Raw genomic sequence first — 22,500 nt, forward strand, 5'->3', positions numbered from 1 at the left:
TAGTAACAGTAATAGAAGTATCATTTCGCAAATCGTTAAGAGCCATCCATTCTTCCTTAGTTAGAATTCGCTTTTCTTTAGAATAATCATAAGAGTAGATGTAACTGTAAGAAGCATTTTTGAGTTGACATTTCAATCTGTCTTCGTCCTCACTTGTTAATGAATGACCCAAACCAATAAGATCACGGTAGAGCATTTCAAAAGCGCATTTTACGATTACTCCGTCAACAGCTTTCGGTGGGAGACAGAAACGCAAGCCCCTTGCCAAAACCATTTTTTCAGCCTCTGTCAAAGCCCGATGCGAATAATTGAAGATCACACTGTCATAGCTCAAATTCGAAACCTGTGGTATACAATATCTGCGCTTCAAATTATTGAATTTCCGTTCAAGTTTTGAAGACAACCGATCTTTAATCTTCGCCCTTTTTGCTTCAATCGAGGAGCGGATGTGGCTAAAATCCAGTAGACTATGTAGTCTCGCGTGGACTATGTGGACTATGTAGTCTCGCGCGTTTGAGTAAGAAATAGGAGTTATTGACCAAGCGTGAGATCAAGATGGCTGGATATTGGCCAAGTTCTTTTTTTGCGTGTTTATGGAACGAGGCCAATATCCAGCCATCTTGACCGAACAAGCTTGGTCAATAAAAGATTTATTATATGGGATAAAACACCAAAAAATGATCATTGATCTTGCGGGACCAAGCGAGTACTCCCGCGGGTAGCCAATCACAGCGCTGGATTTGGTTCATTTTGCTCGCTCACGGAGCTAGTCGTATAATGAACGAGTTATTGCAACTTTTTCAGCCAAAATGTAAACAATATGAAAAAATTGTGTATAATAGAATGAAAGATTAAATAGCCGGAATTTCAGCCGCCTCCTCCGCTCGCTTAGTTACTAAGTCACTCGAGTGAAATTATCGAGCAGAGGAGGCGGCTGAAATTCAGGCTAAAGATTTTATTGAGAAACATGATTTATTACATTCATCTCAATATGGTTTCCATCAAGCTGACTCAACTCAGAAGGCTATTCTCCATATAGTGAAATCTATTCAAATCAATATGGACAAAAACATTTGTTTTTGTGGAGTTTTTATTAATTTTAAAAAAGCCTTCGATACTGTTAATCACAACATATTACTCGATATATTAAATTATCGTGGTTTCCGCGGAATTATCATTCGTACACAAACTATCGTAATTAACTGTTTCAGTATCTAACAGATTATAATTGTGATGTACCCCAAGGCTCTGTTCTGGGTCCACTTCTCTTCCTGCTCTATGTAAATGACATTCAAAAATGCTGGAATAAACTCCAATTCTTTCTTTTTGCAGATGACACTAATGTTCTTTTTGCTCATAAAGACTTAAAGTCACTAGAATTTATACTAAATGAAGGATTACACAATTTATTTACCTGGCTTTTCTAACAAGCTTACTTTGAATATTAAAAAATCAAACTATGTCATTTTTTCGTCCTCTCCAAAAAAAAGCTCAACTATCACCCTCAGATCAATATTTTGGACAATGAAAACAACAAAAAGTTTTCTCTTGAACGTAAAAATTGCACTAAATATCTTGGTTTGTTAATTGATGAAAATTTGTTTACGACACATATGAATTCTGTTGCAACGAAATTAAGTACGACAATTGACCGAATGCAAAAGTGGCCGCCAACAAATTACTCTTTTGTCTTTGTGTTAATTAGCCTAACTAGCCTCGTTCACACGCGTAAAATTGAAAGAATTTGGGCCTTAAAACGAGGCTAGTTAGGCTAATTAACGCAAAGAAAAAGAATAATTTGTTGGCGTCCATTTTTGCATTCGGTCAATTGGGGTAATCGCAAGGTTACGGCATATTGTTCCTTCTTGCTCGCTTCTGAATATTTATCAGTCACTAATCGTACCTTACATAACCAGGAGCCTGACATAACTTATGGTCTTATTTTTGGGGCAATGGATGTAAAACCTTCCTTGATCAAATTTTTGTCCTTCAAAACCGCGCATTGCGGCTAATATATTTTGCTGAAACAAACGACCATGCTATACCATTTTTCGTTAAAGCAAAAATATTACCAGTCAGGAGCCCATCTAAATTAGACTCCCACAGGAGCCCGATGACCAATTACAAGAAATTAAGCTGACGTCATAGGGTCACCGAACCGGAACTGCCGTTGTTTTTTGACCTAATTCGCGGGAAGGGCTAGTCTAAAAATAAACCTACTTGTGAAAACGCCGTTTCACAGACGCTGTATGGAAGTTGCACGCTCCAGATGGGCTCCTGACCAGTACAATTCTTGTATTATGAATCCGTTGGCAACCTTATGTTTGATATAAACGAAAACACTGCCCCAAGAAATACTTTGAATCTGTTTTCTCGAATTTCTAGTGTTCATTCCTATAAACTGACGCGTTCCTCTACCTCTAATCATTTTTATACAAAGGAATCTCGCATTAAAAAATTAATACCACCCACCGTGATGCGCGGAAATGCTTTCTCGCGTTTTGGGTCAAAATTTGAAAGGGGATACCTGCAACTCTATAAAAAAGTGCAAAAAAATCTCTTGAAGAATCCCTAAAAGGAATGTTATTTGATATACTTGAAACTGTAGACTCCTATATTATAGTGGAAACGATAATTGACCAAATGAAAAACTGATCATCCATATCCTTCTCTCTTCAGTGCTAGCATGATCTGATTCTCATTTTCCCTCTTCAACTCTTTTCAATTGTAATATTAATGCTGATAAAAATTACATGTAATTTATGTAATTTATTTTGTTGCATAGCCTTATTTAAATCTGCATTATTATGTAAAGTTAAGTTTTTCCAGTATGTTTGGAATTTATTGTGCTCTTTTAGTCCTGCCTTGACTAACTACATTACTCGTCAAAAATCTTGAAACACTTGTGTCTGTTTCCCCTTCCCCAATGTTGATTTGGGGATCACAGTGCTCTCAGTGCTTCAAAACACGCGTGGCTCAACATTGGGGAGGGAGAAAGAACATTTCACTTGGGAAAACAGTGTGAAGTAGAAATCTCAGGATTTTTCCAGAAAATTCGAGAGAAGCGGTGTCTGTTTCAACGATTTGTGACGAGTATTGTAGCTTTTTGGCTATTTGCGGCGGGACAAGCCCTTTATACCATTCATTCTGTAAATAAATAAATTGTTGTTGTTGTTGTTGTTAATATCACGAAAAAAAAGCATCGTTTAAGGCAAATTACCAGAAACCAGTTACGTTCTTTGCGGTTCTTGTGAATAGGATTCCAGTTTAATTGTAAATCAATAAATGAACGATGTTTTTCTCTGAAACATTGCAACATTGTTTATGTTGTTCCCATTGTTGCTCCCAGGGAACGGGGACGCGAGACCAAGGTAAAGGTAACGTGGTGGAGCCTCAAGGCAGAGAAAGAGTTAGGCTCAATTACCAGCCTTTTTTAACGATTTTAAAAGCGGTTCCAATGGAAAAACGACTGGAAACCGTTCGAGAGCGGAAGTGGGGTCAGACAGAAGTCAAGAAGATTTTTTTTTGAAATGTGGCGGTGACGTAGATGCAACAGTTCTTACGTTATCACATTTTAATTCTGATAGTTTTAATTCAGACTTCCCTCAGATCGACTGGAATTATATCCTCAAAACACGAGCAAACAATATAGACGAGTTGTTTTCTACATTCTATAAAACTTTAATAACATGGTAAGTAAGCATGCACCGATTAAAACCCTTTCTCAACGTATACGTAGGATAAAACAGAGGCACCCAACGTCAATTTTCGGAAAATATCTGTTCGGAAGGCGATTTGAGATCTAGAATTTTCGAAACATTTGTTGTAAAATTTCGTGCTTGCCTCCTGTCCTAGGATTTTCGAACATCTTAAATATGGTATAATTGCACATTTTTAATGGGTTTTTACCCTAAAAAAGTCACCTAGAATTTTCGGCAGCCCTTTTTGTGGCTGAAATTTTCGAAAAGGTAGGATTTGATCCCTATAATTTTCGGATCACTAGACTTTCAGCTAGGAAATCCGAACAGATGACACATCTTTAGAGGATAAAAATATGACTATATCTACCTATTAAATACTAGAATACGTTTGACAATGCTATGTTTAAGTGGTTTTGAACTATAATCTCGTTGGGTGCCCCTGATAAAACGGCTCTCAAAGCCATGGATTACGAAGGGGATAAGAGCTTCAATTAAAGTAAAAAACAGACTGTACCTAATTGGGGACCTTGACATGTATAAATACTATCGAAATAAACTATGTAGTCTCGCGCGTTTGAGTAAGAAATAGGAGTTAAGCCCCATTTACACGAGCAATTTTTCCTTGACAAGTTTTCGTTGACAAGGAAAAATTGCTCGTGTAGATGGGGAATAGTGGACAAATTTTCCTTGTCAAGGAAAATCTGGCGTGCTAGCTTGTCCTTGACAAGGAAAAATTGTCAAGTCTAAATTTGCTCGTGTAGATGGACAACAAGGAAAATGTGACAAGGAAAACTTGTCATATTTTTCATTTACACTACCAAGGAAAACTTGTCAAGGAAAACTTGTTAGTGTGTACAGTTGGCAAGTTTTCCTTGACAAGTGGACTTGTCAAGGAAAAATTGCTCGTGTAAATGGGGCTTTGTTAGGGAGCTTAAGATCTACGACGACGACGTCGACGAAAACGCCACAAAACAATGATATCATTGGTTAAAAGAGCATAAATAATCGTGCTGCACGCATTTTAGCTCATATTTTTGCGGTTCTCTGCATGACGACGACGTGAAATCACTAAATTTTAGGTTTTGACGACAACGTGAGCATGCAACAGAGAATAATCTTTCATTCTCTGTTTTCAGTCTGAAACCGCTTGTACCAATTTATTTTTGGGATACTTCGCCCACATTGTACGACGTGTACGAGATGGAATAATCGCGAAAGACTTATAAAAGAGCAAAGTTCTATTTTGAGGTGACGTTATCGTCGACGTCGCCGTCGTAGATCTTAAGGTCCCTAATGACCAAGCGTGAGATCAAGATAGCTGGATATTGGCCAAGTTCTCTTTTTGCGTGTTTATGGAACGAGGCCAATATCCAGCCATCTTGACCGAACAAGCTTGGTCAATAAAAGATTTATTATATGCAATAAAACACCGAAAAATGATCATTGATTTTGCGGGACCAAGCGAGTACTCCCGCGGGTAGCCAATCACAGCGCTGGATTTGGTTCATTTTGCTCGCTCACCGAGCTAGTCATATAATGAACGAACGAGTTATTGCAACTTTTTCAGCCAAAATGTAAACAATATATATGAAAAAATTGTGTATAATAGAATGAAAGATTTTATAGCCGGAATTTCAGCCGCCTCCTCCGCTCGCTTAGTTACTAAGTCACTCGATTGAAATTATCGAGCAGAGGAGGCGGCTGAAATTCAGGCTAAAGATTTTATTGAGAAACATGATTTATTACATTCATCTCAATATGGTTTCCATCAAGCTGACTCAACTCAGAAGGCTATTCTCGATATAGTGAAATCTATTCAAATCAATATGGACAAAAACATTTGTTTTTGTGGAGTTTTTATTGATTTTAAAAAAGCCTTCGATACTGTTAATCACAACATATTACTCGATATATTAAATTATCGTGGTTTCCGCGGAATTATCATTCGTACACAAACTATCGTAATTAACTGTTTCAGTATCTAACAGATTAAATGTAAATTGTGATGTACCCCAAGGCTCTGTTCTGGGTACACTTCTCTTTCTGCTCTATGTAAATGACATTCAAAAATGCTGGAATAAACTCCAATTCTTTCTTTTTGCAGATGACACTAATGTTCTTTTTCTTCATAAAGACTTAAAGTCACTAGAATTTATACTTAATGAAGGATTACACAATTTATTTACCAGGCTTTTCTAACAAGCTTACTTTGAATATTAAACAATCAAACTATGTCATTTTTTCGCCCTCACCAAAAAAAAGCTCAATTATATCCCCTCAGATCAATATTTTATACAATGAAAACAACAAAAAGTTTTCTCTTGAACGTAAAAATTGCACTAAATATCGTGGTTTGTTAATTGATGCAAAAATGGCCGCCAACAAATTACTCTTTTGTCTTTGTGTTAATTAGCCTAACTAGCCTCGTTCACACGCGTAAAATTTAAAGAATTTGGGCTTTAAAACGAGGCTAGTTAGGCTAATTAACGCAAAGACAAAAGAATAATTTGTTGGCGTCCATTTTTGCATTCGGTCAATTGGGGTAATCGCAAGGTTACGGCATGTTGTTCCTTCTTGCTTGCTTCTAAATATTTATCAGTCACTAATCGTACCTTACATAACTTCTTTTTTGGGGCAATGGATGTAAAACCTTCCTTGATCAAATTCTTGTCCTTCAAAAGTGCGCATTGCGGCTAATATATTTTGCTGAAACAAACGACCATGCTATACCATTTTTCGTTAAAGCAAAAATATTACCAATACAATTCTTGTATTATGAATCCGTTGGCAACCTTATGTTTGATATAAACGAAAACACTACCCCAAGAAATACTTTGAATCTGTTTTCTCGAATTTCTAGTGGTCATTCCTATAAACTGACGCGTTCCTCTACCTCTGATCATCTTTATACAAAGGAATCTCGCATTAAAAAATTAATATCACCCACCGTGATGCGCTGAAATGCTTTCTCGTGTTTTGGGTCAAAATGTGTAACGGGATACCTGCAACTCTATAAAAAAGTGCAAAAAAATCTCTTGAAGAATCCCTAAAAGGAATGTTATTTGATATACTTGAAACTGTAGACTCCTATATTATAGTGGAAACGATAATTGACCAAATGAAAAACTGATCATCCATATCCTTCTCTCCTCAGTGCTAGCATGATCTGATTATCATTTTCCCTCTTCAACTCTTTTCAATTGTAATATTAATGCTGATAAAAATTACATGTAATTTATGTAATTTATTTTGTTGCATAGCCTTATTTAAATCTGCATTATTATGTAAAGTTAAGTTTTTCCAGTATGTTTGGAATTTATTGTGCTCTTTTAGTCCTGCCTTGACTAACTACATTACTCGTCAAAAATCTTGAAACACTTGTGTCTGTTTCCCCTTCCCCAATGTTGATTTGGGGATCACAGTGCTCTCAGTGCTTCAAAACACGCGTGGCTCAACATTGGGGAGGGAGAAAGAACATTTCACTTGGGAAAACAGTGTGAAGTAGAAATCTCAGGATTTTTCCAGAAAATTCGAGAGAAGCGGTGTCTGTTTCAACGATTTGTGACGAGTATTGTAGCTTTTTGGCTATTTGCGGCGGGACAAGCCCTTTATACCATTCATTCTGTAAATAAATAAATTGTTGTTGTTGTTGTTGTTGTTAATATCACGAAAAAAAAGCATCGTTTAAGGCAAATTACCAGAAACCAGTTACGTTCTTTGCGGTTCTTGTAAATAGGATTCCAGTTTAATTGTAAATCAATAAATGAACGATGTTTTTCTCTGAAACATTGCAACAATGTTTATGTTGTTCCCATTGTTGCTCCCAGGGAACGGGGAAAGCGAGACCAAGGTAAAGGTAACGTGGTGGAGCCTCAAGGCGGAGAAAGAGTTAGGCTCGATTACCAGCCTTTTTTAACGATTTTAAAAGCGGTTCCAATGGAAAATCGACTGGAAACCGTTCGAGAGCGGAAGTGGGGTCAGACAGACGTCAAGAAGGTTTTTTTTTTAATGTGGCGGTCACGTAGATGCAACAGTTCTTACGATATCCTTCGGAAGTCCCTGTGAGCTATTTGTAGTCACTGGTAGATGATCAAGGTATCAAATTCCTGAGAGCAGCTATAAAGATTAACGCATCAGTGAACATCGTACATTTTTAGTTTGGAACCATTCTTGGCCATGAAGAAAACTAAATCTGGAGGAAACGAGCAGGTAAACAATGTAATTACACTTAAATATTGCTTGAGAAGGAAGCACTATGCAATTTCCACTGAAAAGCACATACTCACTCGCAAGATTTATTTTTCATTCTGTCCACCATACCTCTGAGACCAGTTTCTCAGCTTTGCTGACTGTTTCTGTAGCCGCCAATTAGTTTGTGAGACAGATTTCGATCTCAGTCAAGGAATTTTGAAGCCATTAGTACGAAGGGTAAAAGCCGCCGAGCCCCCTTAAGGCCCTGTAATTAGGCACTGGATATCTCGGAACGAAAATACCACAAAACCGCACACTCGTGCGTGCGTTTACATGCTGGACTACGGCGCGGAAGGTCGTGAGTTTAACTCCGACAGGGCCGACCCTCAAAATAACGTGCTGCCTTTGTAATGATATCTGCAAATGACAGATAAGAACTATAAATCGTAGGCCCCGTCTATTAAACCTTTGTTTAAAAACCCCACACACTATTCGAAAAGAGCAAGGCATGTAGTTTTCGGTGTGATGGTCTGACCTGAATTCTCATGCAAAATTTGGGTGGGTTTGTCTGTGATGCCCAAAGGGGACTTAGCCGAGCACTGGAGCATGTAGATGTCGAATATATTTCTTTGTCATCCCTCAAAGTAACGACGGGAAAAAAGCAAACTTAGGGTATTGTGGAGAGCATCAGTACGATTTCGACGGGATTTAGCACCATTCATACCAGCTTCATCCTTGGTTAACTGGCACATAATAATGTCAAAGTGTTACAATGACGCGAACTTGGACATGATGTTCTCGAAAGCAAATATGCTCGCCCTAGACCCTTTCTTTTCGACAGTGCGCCATTCAAAAACGGATCCCAAAAAGAGCCTGATTCGTAGTCTAATACTCTTTGCAGCCAGCCTGATCGTCGCTGAGATACTGGAATCTTAGGCCTGTGTCCTCTTCTGAGCATTGCCATGATTTCAACCCTTTCACGTTTTGTTTACAGCCAACTAGCTTTAGTAGGACAACAGTACATTTCAGTTGGGTTTCAGTTGGTCAAATTTTTCTTTTCTGTGCAAGGACTTAAAGCTTTTAAAATAATCCTGAGAAAACTATACGGCAATGAATTTTCTCGATATCTTGCATCAGTTGAATTTTCTAATAGATCGCATCCGCGTCAAATCTCATTCTAATTCGCGCGCTTGCAGTGTTTTCTTTCGTGGTGACAATGCCAGAGAGTAACAAAGTCATTCCTCGTAAGTCGGTAGTGTATCATGAAGATTTGAAAGTTGCAATGATTCTCAGAGTTAAGTACGAAAATAAAGAGTGGAAGAAGCTCGAGGAAGAAATCCAGCCTGATATAGGTTGCAGTTAGAAAAGCATCAAATGGGGGAAAGATTCGCTCTGATAAGCGGAGCAGAGATTTTTGGCTGTGATCACCATTTACACGGATTGAAAGCGATGTGGTAGCTGCTACCCCCAAAAAGCTCACTTAAAGAAACAATAGTAATGAACAAATCCAGAAAACAGGGACCTTATTCAAATGCGTACTTAGAAAAAACACAGGTATAATTTAACAGGATATCACACTCAGTTTGTGGCTTCCAGAAAAACAATAAGCTTCCTGTTGACGTAGGCGGATTGGGTGGAAGTTGATGCAATGTGATCGGACATATGTAAACGACTTGTGCGTCAGTAATGCGAAGATTTGATTTCAAGTTCTTCAAGTGAATACAATAAATGGCCAATATATCCCCATGACATATCATCTGCTCGCACACTCAGTTGCGGCGTGCATATTGGGTCCTTTGCTATTTTTAATTTACATTAATGATCTTCCCAACTCCCTGCGGAGCGCCGTACCAAGAATGTTTGCCGATGACACCCACCTTACGTTATCTGCTAAAACGTTAACAGAACTTAAGCTAGCTCTAACCCCTGAATTAAATAACCTTAGCAGTTGGCTGAAAGCTAACAAGCTCAGTCTAAATGTTGCTAAAACTGAGCTAATGATTATTGGATCAAGACAAAGGCTATCTGCCCAATGTGACGATGTAGTAATCAGAATTGATGACCAAATTATCAAGAGAGTCGTTCATACCAAATCCTTGGGTCTTACCATAGATGCTCACCTCTCTTGGGGTAAACACGTTGAAGAGATTTGCAAGAAAGTCTCTTCAGCTATAGGCGCCCTAAAACGTGTGCGGCCGTTTATATCCAAAGAAACTGCAATTCTAATTTATAACACCTTAATTATGCCTCATTTTGATTACTGCAGCCCCGTCTGGGACTGTTTGAGTGGTTACTTGAGTGATAAGCTCCAAAAATTACAGAATCGCGCAGCCAGAGTTATTACTAAATCACCCTTTGATGCGAGCTCAAACCACATTCTTTCCACCCTCAGCTGGGAGAGGCTATCTTTTCGCCGAAAGAAACAAAAAGCCTTAATGATGTATAAAACCATGAATGACCTTGCTCCGGATTATCTACAAAGTCTTTTCTCTCAGAGTCACTCTGCTTACAACTTAAGAAACTCTGAAGGAAGGCTGACCCTGTCCAAACCAAGCACCAATTATTTGAAACGAAGCTTCTCTTACAGCGGGGCCATGCTATTGAATAACTTGCCCAAAAACTTAAAAAATGCTGCATCCGTTGAGCATTTTAAGCGAAATATCAAGAAGGTAGCTGATATATCGGATTCCCACACGGCAATCATGTAAAGCAGTTGTAATTAGTTTTAGTTTTTAACTTAAGCTTAACTGATGATTTTCCGTGTTTAAATGAAGATTAAAAAAAAATGATCCTCTTGGGGTACTTAAATTGGAATGAATCTAGTCTTTCAATGTCCGCAACGTTAATCTTCCAGGTCCCACATCCGTACACACAGTACTGGTTTGACTAACTTTTCTACTGTACTGCATCGAGCTCCAGATCTTTCTCAGCTTGCCAAATGAAACCTTCGCCTTCGCCTCTCCCAATCTGTTGCTCATATCCTTATCTGCATCACCTTCGTTACTCACTATTGCACCCAGGTATACAAAGTCTTCCACTTCCTTGATCTTTTCGCCATCGGGACATTTGATCTTCTCCTTCCTCTGCAGTTCTTCCGGTTGATTCGTAGCCCAATTTTGCTAGCTGTATCTACAAGCTTACTTGTTTTCCTCTGCATCTGATTTATGGGAGTATCAAGTATTTATGAGTCAATGAATCAATGAGTCAATGAGTGATGTTTCATGAGTCAATGAGTCAATGATTTAGTGCAGTTACCCTAACCCATAAAATGAAAGCTAAGGCTTAGGCCTAAGCCTAATGACTGCGACTGAGGGCTTATGCTTAATCAATAAATTATTGCTATATTGACTGTGAGTCTCATTGACTCACTCACGACTCATGACTCATTGACTCATTGACCATTTGACTCGTAAATCATGGGACCTCGATTTATGGTTCTGGAGACGAGAGCGATAACGTCTGCAAAGTCAAGATTTTCCAATTGCTCCATCAGCCTCCACCTTATTCCGGTTTTAATTAGGTTGATCAGTTGTTTGGCGCATGACCCACTCGATTGCTAATAAAAAGAGGATCCCGGACATTATAAAACCTTGCTTGACTCCTGTTCGAACCTTGAATCAACCTGATGTTTGCCCATTATCGAGAACGGCACATTCTGCACTCTGGTAAAGGAGTCTGATGATCTTAATCAATTTTTCTGGAATGCCGTATGATTGCATAATGTCCCAAAGACTATCTCTATGGAGTGAACAGAATGCTTTCTCGAAGTCTATGAAATTGACTATCAAGGGCGCTTGCCATTTGTATGCTTGCTCGATAATATTACGCAGTATGAACATCTGTTCGTTGGTAATTCTCCCCTTACGGAACCCTGCGTGTTCTGGTCTAAGCTTGGTCGAGTACTTTGCTTGCAACTATAAGAAGTGTTATGCCTCTCCAATTACTACAATCCTTCAAGTCACCTTTTTGGGGATCTTCACGATTAATAATAATAATAATAATAATAATAATAATAATAATAATAATAATAATAATAATGTACTTGCTTATTACGCATCTAAAAATCTCGATGTGTTTACAAAAATATTATATACATATATACATATTATAAAGAAGTAAATCATAATTTAAAGAAAAGTTCAATTAGATGAATTATATGCTTCTTTAAAAAGAAATGTTTTGAGTCTGGTTTTAAATATTTCAACTGTTACAGAGTTTCTAATATTGTCCGGTATAGAGTTCCAGAGTGTTGCAGCTACGTAGGAGAAGGCAAGTTGGCCATAAGTAACTGTATTTATCTTTGGAACATTAAGCAGTAACTTGTCAGACGATCGAAGAGAGCGGGTAGGTCGACGAACATCTATAAGTGCAGATAAGTAATCCGGTGCCAGACAATTCAAGGACTTGTATACCGTTAACAAAATCTTAAATTTAATTCTACACTCGATGGGTAACCAGTGTAGATTACGTAGTGCATCAGATATATGTTCATATTTCTTAATTCCTGTAATCAGTCGTGCAGCAGAGTTCATTGTTCTCTGTAATTTGTCCAAGTCAGAACGGGTAGCTCCAATTAACCCTTTTAACCACTGATTTGGAATCTCCTCCTCCTCCTCCCAAATGTGGTTGATGTAACTTCTGGAATGACTTTTCTGGGTCTGCCTTTAAGACCTCGGCCACTATGTTGTCGATGCCGCCCGCTTTACCGCCTTGTTGAGTCATAATTGCAAAAGATGGCAGATGCTATGAGTAGAGAGACGTTTTTTTGCGCTGTTTCTCAAAAAGACAAAAATCTCTGGCGACGATCAAATAATTTCTTGCTATGTTCTCACCCATATTTTTTCAGCGTAATCTGATTACCAAACTGATTTTGTATACGCAGATTGGTAAACAGAAAGTTCGAAACGAAAGATGTGCTCAGACTGAGACCCCACTGACGTCATTTTAAAGACTATAATTGTTAGGTTTTCCTGCGGAAGTTTATGCACATAAATTTCAACATCCCAGCCTAAACAAACTTTTTATTTTTTTATTTTTTTATTTTTTATTATTATTAATACACAAACCTTTATTACAATATGACATTATATGTAGACATTACAGTAGAAACGTTGCTTACAATAAAGTTAATTAATACCGCCATGGGTCTTACAGCACTAACGCTACTTGTACAACGAAAACATCTTTAATTAAATACATTTAGAGGAAAGAAAAAAGGCAAATAAACAAACAAAAACAATACATGAAAATGTTCATATATAAAAACAGAAAAACAGGCCAGACATACCAATACGAAAAAAAAAAGGAAATAAGAATAAGATTACACTGCTTTCAAGTTGATGATGGTGCGTCTCATAGGAGGGCCAAACTAAATGGAGAGAGTCGAAAAGCAAAGGAAATTTTCAAGCTTAGGAGCTTTACCTTGTGTCTTATAGATCCATATAAAATATCTGGCAAGTAGGAAGTAGAGGTATATTTGTATATTTTGTGTTTGTCCAGCACCCATTTTTCTTGACTTTGAGCTGGGCGTTGTTGTTTCACAGGAATCAGTTTTTCAAGTTGTATACTATTCTATTCTTGTATACTATTCTTGTATACTAGTTGTATACTATTCTTGTATACTATTCAAGTTGTATTCTATTCTATTAGGCTTTTTGGCCTTTAATAAAGTTTCAACGAAGCTTTGATAATTGCTGTCCCTAATATGCACACTAACTTCATATCTCTCCCTGAGAGATTTTAAAGAAGAAATCAAACCATTGAAACTGAGAAAGTTTGTTTTAACGCTGTATCGTTCAGTGAGTTCATAAAATTTGCATTTAGATGTGAAACCTTTGAAATACCTTTAACATACCATACTTTATAGTACACTGGCCTGTTTTCAATTCTTATTAGAGAATTATGCCACAAGCTCATTGAGAGAGAGTGTTCAATAGAATTTAGGTTATCTTCATAACTGGTCTCAGACCCAACTTGCAAAATTTCTTTTATAAAGACATCCGATAATACTTTAATTTTGGGAAAATCTTCTTTTTTAAGATTGCCTTTGAAAACAGCAGTACCACCGTAATTTTTTAACTCGTTGTCAAAAAAAAGTTTCCATTTACCTAAGTTTGACTCATCAAGATATTTAATGACCCACAGGGTTTTAAGTGCTTTGTTAAAAGATTGTATGTCTATCATTCTTAGGCCTCCTTAAGAGTAGTCCCCTATCATTATGTCCCGTTTAATCTTGTCGCCCTTTCCATTCCATAAAAAATTGAAGAAAGCTTTATTAATTTCATTTAAAATATAGTGCTCTGTTGGCAAGGTCGACAGGATATAAACAATTTGAGAGGCAATCAGGCTCTTTAAAACAGTTATTTTCCTCATTAAGCTTAGTCGTCGGTTTTCCCAACAGCTTAGGCAGTTGGTTATTTTCACCTGCTTTTCAGAAATGTTTACACCCGTGGCGTCTTCCGGGTTTGTTGAAAACCAGACACCTAAAGCTTTTACTTTTTTGTTAGCCCATTTAAAGTCTTTTTCTGGACAGAGAATGACCCCACTCCCTTTGTTAGCTCCTATCCAGAGGACCTCTGTTTTCTTGTCATTTAATTTTAAACCTGAAATTTTCCTGAAATCATCCAGAACCTGCAAAGAGGACGCGAAGGCTTCATTTGAACCATCTAAGATAAGAGTAGTATCATCCGCATATTGGCTGATTTTGATTTCTTGTCCAAAAACCTTAATTCCTTCTATGTTTTGACAGGTCCTTACTTTTTCAGCTAAAATCTCTACGCAAAGGATAAAAAGATAAGGTGATAAGGGACATCCCTGCCTGACTCCTCTTTCTAGTTTAAAGAAATTTGAAGACCAGCCATTGTTTAAGACACAGCTTTCAGAGTTATTGTAAAAGGTATTAATGCAGTTCACCAAAGAAGGGCCAAAATTGAAATGTTGAAGCGTTTTGTGAAGAAAGGTCCAGTCCACTGTGTCAAAATCTAAAAAGAGTAGTAAACCTGAAATATTTTTAGTCGCTGCAAACTTTATGACGCCATCAATTAGCCTGATATTCTCTCCAACTTGTGAATCTTAGATCGCGAAGAAATTAAAGAGTCAGCCACACATAATTCTACCCGGCCTTGGTTCGTTCCGAAACAATTAGCTCCAAAAACGGAGCGAGGTTAATGTAAAAGTCAGCTCACTCTACACAGCTGATCTTTTGCAACATGACATAATCATCGTCTAGGTTTCATGCTGCAAAGCCTTTTTGTTAAGGATGAATCTTCGGGCCTTTAACAGGCCCGAATGCCTCGGGCCCTTAATTAATTGTTAGACATATCTTTTTTTTCACATCCGAAAATATTGCAAACCTTTCTGTGCGGGATGCTACACTTTTGAGGAAAAAAATCTAACCTTCAAATGTAAAATTCCTTTTGATTTTTTAATTTCCCTCATATTGAGACGTTACCCCCACAAATCGACGAATACCTTACGAAAGGCAGACGACAAAACATCGAGAACTTGCAGTGAACTTGAACATAAATTGTCCCCGTTAAGAGCAAAAACTAAAAATAAAAAAACGTGAAATAAGGAGGAATGAAGTCATCGTATTCCTCAGGAAGACGAGATTTGGAATAAGCAAATTAATAACATCTGCTCGGGAAAAAAATATGTCAGCCAGTTTATATATAAATTTGTTAGAAATTCTATTTGTGATTAAAAACACCATCTCAAGCTTTCGCTTAGCAGCCTTCTGTGTTTCTGTGCAACGAAATGTTACATTCTTTATTAACTTAAGTCTTAATCGACGGCTCCAGATTTCAAAGGTACCTTTAAAGGGCGCGTTCGATTGACCCTATTCCGGAATAAGAATACGTGGAATGATGATTAAAACGGTATGTTTGACGCGTTTCGAAGCAGCAAGGATAATAAAAATATGTTTAAAATAGCAATTTAGCAGACGTTTGAGAATTTTAATATGAATCTCCGTAAAAACAAGGGATTTCTAACTTATATTCCATGTATTCCTATTCCGGATTATGGTCAATCGAACGCACCCTTAGGGTGCGGTGCGTTCGATTGACCCTATTCCGAAATAAGAATACGTGGAGTGATGATTTAAAATACCATGTGTGGCGTTTGCAGCAACAAGGATAATAAAGCTATGTTTAAAAAAGCATTTTAGCAGATGTTTGACAATATCTATGTGAATCTCCGCAAAAACGAAGGATTTCTAACTTCTATTCCATGTATTCCTATTCCGGAATACAGTCAATCGAACACGCCCTTAATTACTCAGGGATAAAAACATTGTGTTCAAAATTTTGCAGGTTGGTCAAAAAATGTTGTAACTATTGGCTAAGATTGAGACTCGATTGCATTGATTTTGTATGCAAAAACACACCATTCTTCTTTACTCGAGCATGAGACTTAAGGTGCGTTCGATTGACCGTATTCCGGAATAGGAATACATGGAATATTAGTTTAAAATCCTTTGTTTTTTTCGGAGATTCACATTAAAATTGCCAAACACCTGCTAAAATGCTATTTTAAACATATTTTTCTTATCCTTGCTGCTTCGAAACGTGCCAGACATACCATTTTAATCATCACCCCACATATTCTTATTCCGGAATAGGATCAATCGACCGCGCCCTTAGGAAAGAGGCATGAAAACGAACGGAATGTGCGGGAGTGAATTTGCTTTAGGATAAAAACCATCCAAGCCGCAGATAAATTTGCGAATTAAGTCGCCCTCTCAAAATGATTGAGCTTCAAAATAAGCAATGGTTAACTTATCGTGCAGTTTTCAGTTTAAAATGAAAGGAGTACTAAGATCCGGTTGGAGCTTCGTCAATCAATAGTCCACTGAAAACAACATACTTTGTCGCTTCATTTTCACTTCTTGTCAATGCACGATTGTTAAAATAATTTTTTTATGATGTTACTGATAGGAAACAGAATACTGAAGTGCTAGAAGCCCGAAATAAATGAATAATCGAAACGTTCCGGCAGAGAAAGGTCTGAAACTAATGCCTAACAAAACCGATTTTTCGGTTGGAAAAAGAAATTTTAGAAATTTCACTCTCTGATATTGAAAGGAATATCAACTGAAGGCAGTGAAGTGAGGTGAAAAAGCGATTTGTCTATTATGAGCGACATAACGAAAATGCGAGAATATATCTGGAAATGTTGGAATTAAACAATTGTTATTTGCTACTGATTGCAACCCAACATTTTATTGATGGTTCCGGGGTGGACGGAATAAGCAATCTTCATCATCATTCACCGAACGAAGAACGTCGTTATCCAAGGTTAAACTCTCCAACACATTGACCAAAATTAACAGCAAAACAATGATGTATCGTTAACTGAGGAGGAGTGATATGTTTTGCTTACTGGAAGCCTGTGAGAAGGCTATTCTGACGAGAACAACGTGTCTCACATTCTTCTCGCCAAATGGCGTCTCTCAACTCGATATTTCTGAACAAATGACTGATCTAAAAAGAGATCAGAGGGTGCTTTTTTCCTCGGGCACAAGGAATAGGCGGCAAATATCGCTGATACAGCTTCCGTTCTTGGTACATGGCCAATGAATCAGATGAATTAATGTTGCTATTGAAAATTAAACTCAACAAGATCAAGCAAAGCCAACAAAATCAGGCCGTAAAATAAAGATCAGTGGAGCCAAAACACGGTCGGGGCCCGGGCCCTAGTCCGAGACTCGTAATCTAAAAGATACCGTATATATAAACAAGTGACGCTTGAGAACATGTTTATTGTCATTTAAAATGTCGTCATTCTTATTGACCGTATTTATACTAGAGAATCATAGTTATTTTTCCAGACGAATTATGCGTCTCTCATGTTATCCATGTAGTTAGTGTAAAGTAAGACGCATAATCCGTCTGGGACGAACTTAGGCAAACATTTTTTCTGCGTCTGTTAATTTCGCCTGGTATAAAGACAAGCACAATACGTATTCCATGACGAATATTGCCTCTGGCTTCTTCTAAAGTGGATAGTTTATAAAGAATGGTTGTGCGTCTTATGCTCGTCTTTATACCAAACGAACTTAAGGTGGCTCAAACGGGTTTCAATAATTTGGAAGGAATGTGTTATTAGAAAGATAAACTCTACAACACTGTTTCACTTAATGGTAATGTTATGGTACCATATGAAACACCAATAATTGCTTAATAAGATGCGCATATTGATGTGACGTAATAAAAAACCATGACAACAAAACAACCATCTGAAAACGCCCTATATTTTGTGTTCAAACGCTTATATCTCAAAAACGAACTTGGTGATCCACATTTTTTGTTGCCGAAAAGTGATTAGCAGTCTAAGACGAAACTCTCAGCAAAGTTTAAAATAAATTCTCTAGAGCGGCTTCGAGCCACCTTAAATTTTTTTCAATTGCGAACGTGGCTATGAATCTGCACCAGAGCATTTTTTTAAACTCTGCAAAAAGTTTTATCCTAGCGTGTTTATCACCAGAAATGAACGCAATCGCGTTCAAATATAACAAATATAACAACTGTGCGAAAAACATAACAAAAATAACAATTACAGCAAAAATAACGATAACAACAAATCAACGAAGCGTCACTGGCAAATATAACAAATCACTGAAAGACTGAGAAGGGAAAGGGGCTTCACAAATGTAACAAAAACACCGAAAATAACAATTATAGCAAAAACAACGAGAATAACAAAACAAGGGAGCGACACCCGCAAATGCAACAAAAAGAGTCTCGCCCGAACGAACACAACGCAAAACCACACTTAGTTGTAATAATAGCAAATAATCGTTTATTACTTGTCATTTCCAAGAGATGATTTCTAACTTGAAATACGTAAAATCGGAGAAGGATTTCTAAAGTATGTTAAGGTAGAATCGGAGAATCATTGCGAATGGTAAAATAGGACATCCATAATCCCTTCCCGTTCGCATGTCTACATGAGCACTTTATTAATACAAAAATATATTAGGCTAGGAAAATGACAAATCTCGTATTTGTGGGCCCCCTTCCCTTGTCCGTCTTAAACAATTGCTATTTTTGTGTCTCTCGCTTGCTTGATTTGATTTTTTCGCTAAATTTGTTATTTTCCTTATATTTGTGGGGCCCCCTTCCCTTGTCTGCCTTGAAGAATTGCTATTCTTGCTGGTATCGCTTGCTTGATTTGTTATTTTCGCTAAAGTTGTTATTTTCATTATTTTTGTTACATTTGTGGCGCCCCCATACCTTATTGTTATTCTTGTTGCTTTCGTTTGCTTCATTTGCTATTTTTGCTATATTTGTTATTTTCGTTAACACTTAACTAATGTTTTGTTATATTTGTTGTTTTAAAGATAACTCTTTTGTTTCCATGGAACCCCGTTACGTCACGTTAATAAGTCCATCTTGTTAAGCATCCTTCCAAACAGAACAGTTTGTTGAAATTGTCCAAATTGGTTTGAGCCTCCTCAAAAGACGCAGAAAAAGTTTGCCCAAGTCAGTCCCAGACGAATTATGCGTCTCTAGTATAAAAATGGCCATTTATTAAATTTCGATTTTACTTTGGTTCGAATTCCTTTGTTTTGTCACAGGGACAGGAGCTTTTGGGGGGGGGAATATATCTCATAATCCCGTTATTAACTATCTGAAAAGCTGGTATAACCCCCTTGCATAATGACACATGAATCCTTGCAAATCAGAAATTAAAGGTTCCAGTTTCCATCGTCTCCGTTTACCGTGGCATCGCAAACGAATCATTTCTTGTTCATTCAAGATATCGGACACTCTTCCTTTTCCATGTTGTTTGCTCTTTTATCCACCGACAACAATTTTTCGGCTGTATCATGCTCAATTTCCACAATACTGCCTCCAAAACTGCTTTGAGTCGGAACACTCCCGGCTGAGAATGGCTCGACATCGCTCAGCTTGCAGCTGCAGACTACAAACAACTAACTGGAACTTAAACTTGAAAACTTGAATAATGCCAAATTCCTTGCGTTACAGAAATGAATATTGAATAGTCGGTAATATTTGGTCAACATCAAATAAAAAACATCATGTGCCTCGTTAGCACCGACGCCTTCTTTACTTGTTAAGGAAAAACAAGTTGAACAAAATGAACAATAAATAAAAAAGTAAGCCAGATATAAGCCTTCCGCTCGGGGTTATATGATTTATTCCCCTCGTTGCCCGAGTACGCACGAGGGGAATAAATCACATAAACAGGGAGCAGTGCTGGCATAGTGTTGAGAGCACTCGTCTTCCACCAATGCAGCCCTGGATCAATTCCCGGATTCGACGCAATATGTGGGTTGAAACTGCTCCGAGAGGTTTTTCCCCGGGTCCTCCGGTTTTCCCCTCTCCTCAAAAAACCAACATTTGATTTGATTGATTGATTCTGATTTCATTTGATTTGTAGTCTCCCCAATTAGTAGAACACCCATGCTCGGCTAAATAACCTTGAGACTTTAAGTCTCAAGGTTCTGAAGGTAATTTAAAAATAAAGTGATTATCATAATATAACCCCTTACATCGCCTACAACTCTCATTTAGTAACAACAGGGTCTAATCACAAAAATATGGCAACATTCAGCTTTTAATGAAACATTGCACGTTCTTATAACAAGTGTACGTGCAAACCGTGAAATAAAGATCTTCATACCAATATCGTCGGAGGAGTATTCCCCCCCGCCCACCTATTTCCCGGGACAATAATACTAAGGGGAATGAAAGTATCGGATCCGACCTTCAGCCCCGGGGATGTCCGGGTGAAAAGATAAGGTCTCCAAAATAAATCTCGTTGAAGCTGCCTGCGGCCTGAATTTTTCAGGTATCTATAAAGAGACAATTGCTTAAATTGTCTAGTTAGGACTACTTCTATATTTTGTCTGTAACCCGTGCTTCAAATATAAAAGGCACATTACTATATTGTTGGCGACTGGTAACATGTAGAATTCTCACTGGAGAATCCGATTTTTATGAACTTCATTTTAAAACAATCAGCCAAAATTATCGAAAATTATTATGGATAACTTTTAAATTAGGTGTTGCGAACTCGGAAGACAAATTACGTTGAATAATTTGGGTGATTTGTCTCCTTCGGATAATTTGTCTTTTCTGGTGAAGACGAGTCTAATACTTTTAAGCTTTTGTCTGAACCTTCGAATTTACGGTCGTTTTGACATTGATGACACATTAAATTTGACTGTCACATACGAATGAGTCGATCGTCGGTCTCAGCGCTGTAATTACTTCACGGACCGCAAATAAAGATTGAAGTAAAAAAGTACCCAGCATACGGTTCGCAGTACGGAAATAATGCCTACCTCTTTTCACTTGCAAAAATGCATTTTCTCGATCGAGCGTGTTAGCGTCACGGGCGATACTTTAGCCCACTGTTCTCAAAATATTGCTTCATCCGCTAAAACGAATCTGAGACAGAATTTCGTAATCTTCAACTGTTCACAAGACTTGATTTGGGCAATACTTCTCCAATGTTAATGCTTTGGACGGGTTTGTAAAAAAAACTATGAATCATTATTTCCTCAAGTTATTCCAGTGCGACCGAGTATGATTTCGAAACGCTTTCCATCGAGTGTATATGTTTTGGTACATGTCGGCATGACTATTGAATGACGCAAGCAGAGATTGTGACGTCAGGCATGATTTGAGAAACAATGCGTCAATGTAATTCGAGATGCTCCTGGAAATATTGCTTTATTACGTGCGAGTAATTTTGGATTCGTGACCCAGAGAGCAACGAACGCTCTGGGGAATTTTAGTTGAGGTTTACTTAAATGGCAGTAAGGCAGATCCTACGCCAAATCAAACCCGAAACCGTTTCAAGGTTGTAGCTGGAAAATGGCAGGAGCGGGAGTTGTCAACGAAAAAAATCACTGCGATCATTGTTTGGAATTGAGGCGTTCGTTGGTGAAGACTTTAGGAGAGAAACGATTATTGCTTTTACGGTTACAGAAAGAACAAGGTAGAATAAGAAAGCTGTTGAGAGAAGGAGAAAAAGCAAGGAGGAGGGATAATGAGGTATGAAAATAAGAACGATCGACAATTGCATAACTCCACCCTTCAAAGAGTTTTAAAAAATCTTGCGATCTAACATATGAAGGCAATTAAAAGGAGGTTTTATTTTCCTTCAATTTGGGTTTCATGGACTTTCGAAATCGTGGTTTATCATTGTATAAAAATCTCCGTAGACTTTAGAATAGTGAATTTTGGTCTTATGACACGAAGGTGGTTCCAGGGGAGTGTACCATCGGAAGACATGGCGATTCCTTCAGACATTTCAATGAGCTTCCCAAAGTCTTTACCCGCAAGCAGTTGGTTTCTCCTACGCTTCCCGATCGGGAAGCGTTGGAGAAACCAACTGCTCGCAGGGTAAAAAGGCTTTGAATTTCATTATGTTTTGAGAGTTCTTGCTTTTCATGAAACATGGTAATCACATGCTTTCGAAGTAATTTGATAGCCTTCACTGATGCCAAGGTGGAAATGTTTGCAAATCACAATTTGTGACCGGCATAATTCAGACACCAATTTCATAAAGCGCTGTTTAAAACAGTCTTAAGTGTGAACAACGACTACAAAAGTCCTGTTTACTAGGATTTAAG

The 22,500-nt window shown here is 37.8% G+C and overlaps 2 protein-coding genes across 2 annotated transcripts in view; one reads left to right on the forward strand and one right to left on the reverse strand.

The window, feature by feature from the left end:
• Window positions 1–5,102, reverse strand: part of LOC137970456 (uncharacterized) — a 5,994-nt gene extending 892 nt beyond the window's left edge. Inside the window, exons 1-2 of the mRNA XM_068816972.1 lie at window positions 5,035–5,102; window positions 1–511 (exon numbers count right to left, since the gene is read on the reverse strand). The exon at window positions 1–511 is cut by the window's left edge and continues 892 nt beyond it. Of these exons, the coding sequence (XP_068673073.1) occupies window positions 1–511; window positions 5,035–5,079 (556 nt within the window). The 5' untranslated portion in view covers window positions 5,080–5,102. The remainder of the gene's footprint in view (window positions 512–5,034) is intronic.
• Window positions 5,103–21,563: 16,461 nt separating this feature from the next.
• Window positions 21,564–22,500, forward strand: part of LOC137971361 (TNFAIP3-interacting protein 3-like) — a 9,521-nt gene continuing 8,584 nt past the window's right edge. The window contains exon 1 of the mRNA XM_068818197.1: window positions 21,564–21,919. Within this exon, the coding sequence (XP_068674298.1) occupies window positions 21,740–21,919 (180 nt within the window). The 5' untranslated portion in view covers window positions 21,564–21,739. The remainder of the gene's footprint in view (window positions 21,920–22,500) is intronic.

This window comes from Montipora foliosa, chromosome 9 (genome assembly GCF_036669935.1).
Source record: "Montipora foliosa isolate CH-2021 chromosome 9, ASM3666993v2, whole genome shotgun sequence".
NCBI lineage: Eukaryota > Metazoa > Cnidaria > Anthozoa > Scleractinia > Acroporidae > Montipora > Montipora foliosa.